At 53.9% G+C, this 11244-nt stretch overlaps 1 protein-coding gene across 1 annotated transcript; it reads left to right on the forward strand.

The window, feature by feature from the left end:
- The first annotated feature begins 2842 nt into the window (after positions 1–2842).
- Positions 2843–8986, forward strand: LOC148594359 (uncharacterized). Its single transcript, XM_088526703.1, has 10 exons — positions 2843–3008; positions 4782–5024; positions 5356–5646; positions 5998–6095; positions 6638–6827; positions 7135–7246; positions 7371–7617; positions 7754–7793; positions 8380–8476; positions 8855–8986. The coding sequence occupies exons 1-10, from the start codon at positions 2897–2899 to the stop codon at positions 8895–8897; spliced, it is 1473 nt and encodes a 490-aa protein (XP_088382829.1). The 5' UTR covers positions 2843–2896; the 3' UTR covers positions 8898–8986.
- Positions 8987–11244: the final 2258 nt, after the last annotated feature.

The raw sequence follows: 11244 nt of genomic DNA on the forward strand, positions 1-11244 counted from the left end.
TTATCTTCCTGATAGCTGGTTGTCTGAAATGACTCAAACAGTGCTCTGTAATGATCAGACTATTCCTTTCACTCCTGTTCTGCTGTTTCCTTTTGTGCTTTATCCATGAGAATCAGCTTTTGCATTACCGAATATTGACGTAACCCTCAGGATTTTGGTGTTGTCATGCACCAGTCCTGTACCAGATGCTGTGCACAGCTGTTTCTGTACTGTATTGTCAAGTTTGTTCTGGGGTCACAGTTTTGGGAACTGATGGGTATGGCCTCCCTGAACATATGAGGTTGTCCCATGTGGAGAGCAGAGGACAGTCTGGTTGGAATAACTTTCCTTCAACTTCTAGGAACTTTTTTCCAAAAAGGGGAGCAGGGAGGCTTGAAAACAGCCTACACTGGCAGTTCACTGACCAGAGGAGGCTTGACAAAGACTTGGAATATTTATGAACAGGATTAAGTGATGCCACTTGAGTCAAGTGGGGACTAGATTGGGCTGGAGTAGGCCCCCCAGGAGATCTCAAAAGGCTGCTGCCTGGCATGTGATGCCTTCATCCCTCCAAGGAAGGAAGGAGGCAGCTCTGAAGCACATGGAAATTCCTGCTCTGATGAGGAAACCTCTGGAGCCAGATCCCATGGTTGTTTGATTTCTGTGCATGCACCTCTTGCACATAGCTACACAGATGCGGGTGTGCGGTCTCTCACTGGCTAGTCTTCTATTAAATTTTACCAACCTCCTTTATCCTTCTCATCTAACTGCAGTCTATACAGTTAACTTCATACTATGCAAGTGAGTGATTCTTTTTTGTTGTTGTTATTGTTGTTCCAACGTTTTGTCTAATTGCAGTTTCTTTGAGAAAGCACAGAAAAGGGAAAAGACAGTTTTGTGGGGAGGATTCAGTCTTTCTGGTGCCGATGTGAAGGGGCAAGGTCATTTGAAAGACAAGACTTGAGGCAATAGTGTATAGGAGGCGGAAAATGTTTACGATCTGTAAGGTCATAGAAAATATCCTGTGTGAAACAGAATCCAGATCTTGAGACAGAAGATATTTGCCCACCTGGGTTGAGCGATAAGGGGCACAGAGGCGGCTGCTCAACCACGTTCACAGCTGACCTCCTCCAAAAACAGCTGAAGGTGGCTCGACTGGGCTTGTAGCCAACTTAACTGCAGGCATCCTCTAAACTAGGTTTGAAGGTCAAACACCCAGGAAGGAGGAAGAAGATGAGGAAGGCAGGACCCTCAGACTGAAGGCTGGGACCCCCTACCGGTGCGCGCGCCTGCGCACCCAGGAAGGAAGACTGTGCAGCTGAAAGTGGAGTTTGTCCGCCCCTCAGCCTGCCTCCTGGGTCGTGCTGACCCCACGTGCCAGGATGCACCAGGCATAAAGATGAGAGTGTGGAAACAGCAGGGGAGAGGAGAAGCGCTTAACTCCGAGGCCTACGCTATGTTTGCGGGAGCAACTCCCCCTCTCTAATCTGCCAGCCCGAGAGGATGTTCCGTTTCAGTATCCCACCAGCAGGTATTATCTCATAATTATCCATACTTTGCTTCTTTTGTGTGTTTTCACCCGAATAAATGCTCAACATATAGTCACCTCATTTTGCATGATTATTGCTGAATTCCAAACCCATCCAGAACAGATAGCCGTCCCTGTTTGGTGAAATATTGTCAGACAGCAAGCTTAGGCACACTGCAAACAGGAAACCCTGAAGGTTTCAGCACAACATCTTCATGTAATAGTTTTGCACAAAAAAAAAAAAAAACTTACAACATGATGTGAGTTTCAGAGTCAACCTCATGGCTTGGCAGCTCTTCCTCAAAGTTAACCCAAGAACCATCAGTAGGGAGGCATATCATTCCCTGGGTATATGGCCTTGGTAGCAGGCAGAAATCCCTACCATGGGGATGGCAGGGATTCCCCAAGCAAGGGAAATGTGAGTAGGGGGTAGTTTGGTAGCTCTAGGGTTACTTCAGGTGCCCAGCAGGCTCTAGAGATTGGATAATGAGATCACCCAGAGTCAGAGGATTCCCAGGCTGACTAGGGGAAGGAGGCAGTGGAAGGTGGAGCTGTGGAGAAGGAAGAGCATGCTTGTAACATTAAAAAAAAAAAAAGAAAAAGAAAAAGAAAAAAAGAGGAGGAACTGGAGATCTCTCCGTAGTTACAGGGCTGTGATCTTGTTGAGATCACAAAGGCGTGGTGGGATAGCTCTCAGGCCTGGAACGCTGCAATGGATGGATTCAGGCTCTGTAGGAAGGGCAGGCCAGGAAAGTGAGGAGAGAGAGTTGCCCTTTATGTGACAGAGTAGTGGGAATGCATGGACATCTGCATGGGAGAGGGCGATGGACTGCCTGTTTACGGGACAAGATTAAGGGGCAGATTAACATGGCTGATCCTCTTGCAGGTATGTGCTGTGGCCAGCTAATTAGGAAGAAGTAGATAAGGGCTTCTGCAGGCAGCTTGAAGTAGCCTCGTGTGTGTAGGCTTTGGTCTTCTTGGGAGACTTTAACCATGCCCAGATCTTCTGGAGGTAGCACTGAACAGGAAACAGATAATATACGAGGCTCTTGTAGAGTATCAATGACAACTTCTGGAAATGGAAATATGAGCAGTGTTTCTTAAGTTCCCCTTAGTTACAAGGCAGGTTTGGGAAGCAATTGATATCCCAGTGATGGGATCCTCCTGGTGAGAGATGCCTGGATGCCCATGGCACACACAGAGTAAGAGGCAGGAGTTCTGTCACCAGTGGGAGGTTCCCTCTCCAAAGAGGAAGACTCTTGCAATACATGCGATTTCCCCGCATGGTTGTTTCCTTCCTGTGGTTGTACTCTCTTGGGTTTAGTTGCATGAGCTTAGAGGCAGCGAGCAGCACTGAGATTTCAGTGCTGCCCTGGGATTTCTACTAACATGGTCTTGCGATGGCTGTCTCTGGCCTTTCTTCTGGTCCTTGCACCTCTGAGGGCTGTACAGGGAGAGGAAGAGCCTGGTCCTAAAGTTGAAGGAGTTCCCCAGGGAACAGGTAAGAGTTTCTCATTCTGCAAGAAGATGTTTGGCTGCTCCCCTTCTTGTAAGTCGGCAGTGCATCTTTACCAGGTTCAATGTGCAAGAGCTGTATCTGAGTGGACTGGAGCTTTGCCCGTATCAGGGTCCAAGGCACTTGCAGCTTAGCCAGGCAGTGGTGATATGAAGATGCATTTGGGGATGAAGGGCTACAGGCCTTGGTGCACAGAAAAAGTCTACAGGTCTCCTGAAAGCTTAGGCTGCTTTGGACCAGGGAGATGGAGTCCAGCTGTACGCCTGAGCTCCTATGTCATCTGGAATACTTGTTTTTTTTCCCTGGGAGAGTTATGTGAATAGGAGCTAGGATGACTAGGAGCAATGTTGGGGGTAATGAGAAAGATGGATGAGGCCTCACAGTCAGGGACTAGTCACACCCAGCACTGAAAATCTATCCCAGAGAAAGTAACAACCGTGCTCATTGCTATACAATGAGAGAGATTAGAAGGATGCTGGAATCCCTTCAACTTTAACATATTAAACCTTGGCAAATGTGCCTTGGGACACTGGCACTATCCTTGCTGAGAACGGAGAAAAAGAAGAACAGCCTGTCACTGTTCTGAGGTAGGTGTGCCTGGGCATGGGGTGGGACTGTATGCCTCTAGCCCAGAGGAAGTGCATAGGCAGTGACGTGTTTCTAGGGCATATCTGCCGTTTGTGGTTCTCAGCAGGGCAACCCTTGTCGTCTGTAACCACGGTTGATCAAAAACAAAACCATCTCCTAATCAACTTTTGGTTTACAGACAAGGTTTGTACCTCTTTGTGGCTGCTCAGTAAATGAAATGATACTTGTCAGATATATTCCATGTTCAATTAGGACCAGGGCATTCATAGTAGAGGTGCTCTGAGAAGCCTTGCAGAGTCTGGAATGGGAAGTGCTCACTTTGCATTTGTGAGCATCAATACCTGCAGGAATCCTTATGACAAAACCTGCCCTTGCAGCACCCAGTGCACTGTGCTGAGACATGCTATGGACCTACTCTCTACCTGTGCCCTCCTCAGCCTGGGAGAAGGGAGAGGAGGGCAAAGATGTGTGGAGCCAGGGGGAAAGGGGACAAGGAGCAGGGTAGTTTCAGGGGAGAGGGGCAGGGGCTACAGTGAAGGAGAGGACCTCAAAGGACAAGGCCCCACATCCCAGGTGCATGGGGGAATGGGCAGGAAGGATGCAGTAGAGGGACAGAGTGGGTCAGTAAAACTGCAGCAGATCTGTGTTATTGCTGTGGAGGCGAGTGCAAGGCATGTGGACAGGGAACATTTCCCACATCTTCAGGAGTGGCGATGAGTCATGGCTGGAGAGAGGTGCAGTCCAAACGGAGTCGCTGCACCCTGTGGAAATGAGGGGCAGGCTGACCTGGAGGCCAGTGGCTATGGGGAAACAGCAGCCTGTGCTGGGTAGGTGTTATGTCAGAATGAGGGAAACCAGGCGATCTGCTCTTGCCAGGGAGATTCTCTCTGGACTCTTTCCTGGGGGATATGGTGGAGGGCTAAGGGCGTCAAAGCACACAAGGGCAGAGCACAGAAGGTGATGGATGGGAGGCCAGTCCTACTTCATGTGCACAAGGAGAGCCACCTCTCAGCAGGCCTCCCTGAGCTGTCTTGTCATGGCGGGGGCGGGAGGGTGATGTTATTGCTCCCTCTTCCTTCTGAGGAGTGGTCTCCATCATGAGGGACTCCCCTGCGCCACCTGGTCCACCTCCAGCCCTGACCAACTTGCAGCCTCTTTTGATTCTCCCAGGAACATGCCAAAGACCCCAGTGGGATCAAAGTCTCCAGCTGACACCAGACCAAAGGAATTACAAGGAGAATGATGAGGTGATGCTGAGCTGCCCTGAGGGTCTGCACCCGTTCTTCACTGAGGTCAAATGTAAAAGTGAGGTCAAGTCTACCAGTCATGGCAAACCTGTATACAGAGAAGTCTGGATGGGGAGGAATGGCACAGCTGGCTGGATCCACATTCGGTCTGACATAGAGTGCGCTGGTAAGAGAGACTTCAGGGTCTTTCCCGAGTGCTTCTCTTTGCCCTTCCTGTACAGGAAAATGCAGCTTGTGTGAGTACACACAGCCCCATGCCCTCTGCCTGCCTAGGGAAACAGTTCTGCTGCAGCCCTGTACCTCCCCTGTCCTGTCCACAGCTGCCACGTGCACCTCCAAGTGGGAAGTGGGTGGTGCCCACACCTGTCCCTGCGGTTCCTCTTAGGAAGGGGCTCAGAGAGCATGCCCAAAAGTGGCAACAGCTCTCTGAGTGTAGCACCCTTGCAAAGGCGGGGGGAAGGGACGGAGACGACCTGCTTGTGATATTTCCTTCACAGAACTGCTCCAGGTTATCCCTGAGACCCTGGAAGTTTCTGCCACCAGCATCAAGCTGAACTGGACCTGCAGGTTCCCACATGCCTGCCAGGACATGCGGGGCATCTGCCGTCTGGCCTGGCCTCCTTCCCCACCCTGTGAAGCTGAAGAGGTCACGGGAGAGGAGATGCTACAGGGTCAGAAGGGAACATTTACCTGTCCCCTTCTGCAGCCCTTCACTCTCTACAGTGTCACCATCTACTTGCCCCCCAGCACGATCCTATTCACATGGCAATTCCAAACAAAGGAAACTGGTATGTGTCCACGGGCAAGTGCAGCAAGGTCAGGACGGGTGGGGTGGGATCTGCTAAAGGCACCTTTCCCTCTGCAGCTCAACACAGGCATCCACATCCTGCAGTGATGGTCCTGGACTGGGGCTTGCAAGGGTTTGGGACAGGGGCCCAGGGACTAGAGCAGGGCACATGCACTCCTCACCCACCCCAGCATGCCACTGCTGCAGCAGGACAGATGCCCTTTTGGATGCCAAAACCTGCATGGGGGGCCGGTTGCAGACTGTGTCCTGGGCCAGGAGCTGCCTGCACCCTGCTCCAGGCTCATCCCCTTTCCCCAGCCCTGTGTATTACTCTGTCCTCCTTTGCTTCTAGTGCCGGACAAACCGCAGAATCTGTCACTTGATGCCAGCACTGGGTTGCTCAGGTGGAGCGCGCTGCCCCCCTGCAAAGGGGAAATCCTTGGATACCAGGTACCAGGGTCGCATGGGCTCACAGGGCATCTCCCTCGCCTCTCCAGCGGTATCCCTGCCTGGGCTGCCCTGGGCATGCAGGTGGGCATGGAAGGGAAATCTGAGATGAGCAACTGCTTCCCATTGCCCCCAGCGCTGTGCAGGGGCCCCAACAAGCACCAGCATTTCCTGCTCAGCCTCTGCTCCTGCTGCTGAGCTGCTGCCTGGAGAAGCCTGGGTGCTCCCTGCCCCTTGGGCTCCTCAAGACTGTGCAGAGCCTGGTGTCTGAGGGGCTTTGCAGACTGGCGTGCAGAGCTCTCTGTGTGCTCGTTGTCTTACGGGAAGGCACGGGGATAAAAATCTCTTTATCAAGTTGTGAGAGGCAGGGAGGGAGCAGCGCTCCTGGTTGCTGCACTGCTGGGGTCCCTCTGGCACAGAGGGTTCCTCTCAGCTCCTCTGAAATGCCCTGTTTCTCTCGGAGGGGTTCATAGTTCCTTTGAATTGCCCTGTGAGTGTGGCAAGAGGTCAGCACTGCTCCCCTCCAGCTCTCTCTTATCCCGCAGCTGAGCATCACGGCCAGGAGCCATGAGAGCAGCTTCCTGGAGATAGAGCGGCTGAGGGTGAACGGCTCAGTCACCGAGTACAAGTTGCCGGACCACCGACCTGGGTGCACGTACGTGGTGACGGTGCAGGGCCTCACAGCCACTGGAGCCGGGGATATGTCCCGTCAGGAATTCCTGGGCAGTGACTTGGGTAAGGCATCTGCTGGGGTTCCTCTGTGGTGGCCATGGAGCGTGGCAGGCTGCAGTGTGCAGCGGGGTGCTGGGCTCCCGCCTCCTGCCACGGGCCCCGGGCTGCACTGTCCGTTGCAAATGCCGGGCAGATGCAGGAGCAGGCAGGCCCCAGCGCCATCCGTGTTGCGCAGAACGGCCACGTGGCCTCGGCTGCAGCAGCCGCGGCAGCCCTGCCGGCCCTGCCGCCCGCGGGCCGCTGCCCGCACTGCGCGGCGCCCCTCCGCGCTCTGCCGCCTGCTGAGCCCTGGCCCTCGGCTCCTCTTCAGAGACCTCGGCCCCTCTCAACAGCAGCTCCAGCGGCGCTCATGGCATCTCCCCATCGCGAGGGACGGCCGTGCTTCCCCTCCGCCCCATCGCCCATCCCCACGCGGTGCAGAGGTGAGCGCAGCCCCACGGAGCTCAGCTGCTCCCCGTCCCGGCCAGCCTTTCCCAACGGCAGCTGTTCCCAAGCGCCCTCCTGCTGCCCGTGTGGCCCAGCCACGCTGACAGCCCTTCCTTGCAGCGAGCATCAGCTCGTCGTTGCTGCGAGCCAGGACCCCGCCGCGCTGGCCAGCGTCTGCTCCGCGGAGCTGCAGCCCTTCAACGCCAGCCGGCAGCACCGGGTGTACGTGGCCGCGGTGCTCAACCTCACAGCCCCCACTGACTTCGTGCTGGGCGACGGCACGCTCCGGCACGGCTACTACAACGCTCCCCTGCAGCCCGACGGCAACTACACGGTCCTGCTGCGTCTCGTTCGCCGCGGGCAGCAGGTAACATCTCACACCAAGCTGGGGCACCCGCACAGTGCGGCCTCCCAGCCGCTCTGCCCATGGGGCAGCTCTCTGCTCCCTGCAGCGGGCACCTGCGCTGCGGTACCTGAGCTCTCCCCCCTGTCTCCTGCAACAGGCAGAGAAGTTCACCTGTGTCTGCTACAACGTCTCTGCTGGTGAGTGGGCTCCTCTGCTCTCCTCTGGGACTGGTTCAGCCCCACACCCTGTGCCCGACTCTCCCTCCTGCATCCTGCCTTTTCCCAGCCTGGTCCCTTCCCTGGGAGAGTGTTTGGCTGAGCACAGGGACAGTGGGCTCTTGGTGTAGAGGCCAGAGGAAACCTTGTGTTTCTCCTACATGTGGGTATTCCTCCATTCCCAAGAAATGCTGCTGCACGGAGTTGTGTGTGGGGAAGGATCCTATGTAACTTAGGTCCAACAAGGGAACATCACAGTTTTCTCATTGGGTTCCCTTCTGGTATATGGTGGCCTTGCTGACTGGGGTTGTTTCTTCCTGCCCCTTCAAAGACCCAGAGGAAAGAGTCAGTTATGAGGCAGTGCCAACAGAGCATGTGGAAGGAGACAGAGAGTTGGATTGTTTGCTGGTTCCCTGCAAGGCACAGCATGACTAGGCTCTACTGCCTGTCCCCTGCAGCATCTCAGATGGCAGAGCCCAGGCACATGTATGCACACATGTGCTCACACTCCATACATATGACTGGGGCCCTAGGCTGTGACACCCACCCATCTCTTTGTTAACTGCAGAGAAAGCCTCGTGGTCTTGGACTGCGATCACGGTGATTCTTGTGCTTGTGGTGTTGGCCTTCCTGTTGGCAGGGATCCTGTGGTTTGCACTGTCCAGGTGAGTGGCTGGGAACCTGGATCACTTCTCTGTTGCCACCTTGTGTGTTCGGGGGAAGCTGGGCTGGTTGGGCCCTCTCTCCTGCTGCTACCATTGTCTGGCTGATCTCACCCCTTAGCTGTAGGGCTCCAGCCTGGGGCTTGTGAACTTCTGCTTTAGGGATGGGGCAGAGGCAACAGGCACTGCAGGACCATTTTTCTTGTGGTTCTTCCTGCAACTGCTGCTGTCACTCAAGGTGCTGGTGGGCAACTCTTCCTCCCTTTTGCGGGAGGCCAAGAGCAGTGGGATATAAAGCCCTCCATCCTTTTGCTGCTGGGGTCAGCAGGGCCCTGGGCCATGTCAGCCTTGCCCCTCTCAGGATTGCCTTTGTCTTCCCAGGAAAAAGAAGGCCTTGATCAGCCAAACCAAGGAAAGCAATTAGAAAGGTAGGAAAAATGCATCTCCCTGGTGCCACCTTCACAGAGATGGCTGCAGTGCTGAGGTGGGCAGCAGGTGGTTCCCAGGATGTCCTGACCCTTTGGCAGAAACATCTTCACAACCTCTTCCATCCTGAGAGAAACTTGCCACATGTTTATCCCAGCTCTCCCATCCCCTGGTTGGTCAAGCTGACTCTCCCTGCTGGGCCCCAGGTCTCCAGGCTCATCTCCCCAGTCTGGAGCAGAGCCAGGGAAAAGCAATGAGCAGTGCCCAAAGGACTTGTCTGTTGCTCTTTGGAGGGACCCAGGGCTGTGGGCTGGGCCTGTGTGTTGGGAAAGCTCTGTTGGGATTGCAGGAGGGACGGGCCCCAGGGACTGGCTGCTCTAATGTGTGCGAGCCTGGGACACCCAGGGCGCCTCTGTGAAGACCTGTGAATGGGCACAGCTTGGAGATAAGGTTGGGAGCAGGCACTGCCCAGCACTCCAGCTTCAGACACTCGCCTGTGCTGAACGCTGTGCTGGTGGGACCTCTCCATGCTGTGAAGGGCCCCTGGCAGCTTCTGCTCTGGCAACCAACATCCTGTTCTCTGCCAAAGGTGTCAGGAGGCAGGCGGAGCAGTGAGAGACTGGAGAAGAGGAAGAGGATGCCCCTTGCTTGGTGCTGATGGCAGCCGGCTCCCCAGGCCCTCCTGACTGTGACCAGCTCTGAGAGCCCTCATCTAGTTCAGCAGAGCAAGAGGAGAACAGAAGGCCAAGAAAAGGCTGTCCTTTCTGTTCTCTTGACCCTCTACCTTGCCCCATCCTTACTTACCTCACATATTTTAATGAGACTTCTTCGAGGTTTGTTTGTTTTGTTTTGTTTTGTTTTTGACGCTTTGCTTTCTTTTTTGCTTTCCTGGAAGCAGGAACTGGAAACAAGGCTTCCTAACCCTTGAACTGTGTGGGCTCAAGCTGAGGTGGGACTTGTGCTGCTGCCCCAGCTGAGCTCCCACTCCCTCTCCCTGCTGCATTTCCTGATGTCCATCCACATCCATAGCTCTGCTCAAATGGGGCCCTTGTTGCTCTGCCTGCTGTGTCCAGAAAAACAATAAATGTTTGTGGTTTGGAGGGTGCTGTCAGCCCTGCTTCACCTCCTGCCTGCTCCTCTCTCTACCCTTCTGGCGTCACATGTCCTGTGGGAAGCTGAGCTAACTGCGTCTTGGGGAAGGGAGGCTGGGAGCAGGGCTGCCATGATCCCCTGTGCTAAAAAGCCCTCACAGTGTTTGTGTGGGGTGTGTGGTAGGAGTCAGGTGGGTGCGCACACACCTTGGGCAAGACTGTCGCCTGTGCCTGTGCTGGGAGCAGAACCAGGTGACCTGCATGCTCTTCTCTCTTCTACTGGCCCCATGCCTGATCATGTCTGGAAGAACAGCAAAAATAAGAGCTCTGCGCAACCACAGCCAGCAAAAAATCTTTACTCATGAGACACAGAACTCCTGGCTCTGAGGCCCCTTTCCCTTTGCTTAACTCTGCCAGAACCACTCTCCAAGGTACAGCAGGCCCTTCTGGGAGCCAAACTGCCATAGTAGCCATGGCATCCTGACTTGTATCAGGAACAGTATAGCCAACAGGACTAGGGAAGTGATCATCCCCCTGTACTCGGCACTGGTGAGGCTGCACCTTAAATAATACAGTGTTCTGTTTTTGGCCCCTCACTACAAGAAAGACATGGAGGTGCTGGAGCATATCCAAAGAAGGGCAACGAAGCTGGTGAAGGGGCTGGAGCACAGACCTTAAGAGGAGTGGCCGAGGGAGCTGGGGTTATTTAGTGTGGAGGAGACTCAGGGGAGACCTTATCGCTCTCTACAACTATCTGAGAGGAGGTTGTAGTGAGATGGGGGTTGATCTCTTCTGGAGAATAACTACAAGAAGAGATGGCCTCAAATTGTGCCAGAGGAGGTTCAGGTTAGATATTAGGCAAAATTTATATATGGTAATCAAGCATTGGAACAGACTGCCCAGAGTGGTGGTGGAGTCACTGTCCCTGGTAGCGTTCAAGAAACATATAGATAAGGCACTTAGGGACATGGTTTAACAGGCATGGTGCTGATGGGTTTATGGCTGGGCTCGATGATCTTGAAGATCTTTTCCAACAGTAATGATTCTATAATTCTAAGAGTACCTAAGATTAGACCTCTGATCTGTCACTTAGATCTGTGACAGACCAGATCTGTGACCAAGATTAGTGCTGGACCACTGTGGTGGAGGGAGATAGACAAGTGAGGGAGCCTCCCCAGAGCTGTTAAAGCAATAGCAAATGAGATAATCAACACAGCACTTGAGGAAGGGATTTTGGAATAGGAGAGTCCTGAA

This window comes from Tinamus guttatus, unplaced genomic scaffold, assembly GCF_059628265.1.
Source record: "Tinamus guttatus ecotype Peru unplaced genomic scaffold, ASM5962826v1 Tinamus_guttatus_pri_ptg000253l, whole genome shotgun sequence".
Lineage (NCBI taxonomy): Eukaryota > Metazoa > Chordata > Aves > Tinamiformes > Tinamidae > Tinamus > Tinamus guttatus.

Bases quoted from the DNA above. Each gene is read 5' to 3' on its own strand.
- LOC148594359 (XM_088526703.1), top strand. From the start codon at position 2,897: ATGGTCTTGCGATGGCTGTCTCTGGCCTTTCTTCTGGTCCTTGCACCT. The intron at 5,647-5,997 runs GTATGTGTCCAC...CTTTGCTTCTAG, and splicing joins ATTCCAAACAAAGGAAACTG to TGCCGGACAAACCGCAGAAT. The intron at 6,828-7,134 runs GTAAGGCATCTG...GCTCCTCTTCAG, and splicing joins ATTCCTGGGCAGTGACTTGG to AGACCTCGGCCCCTCTCAAC.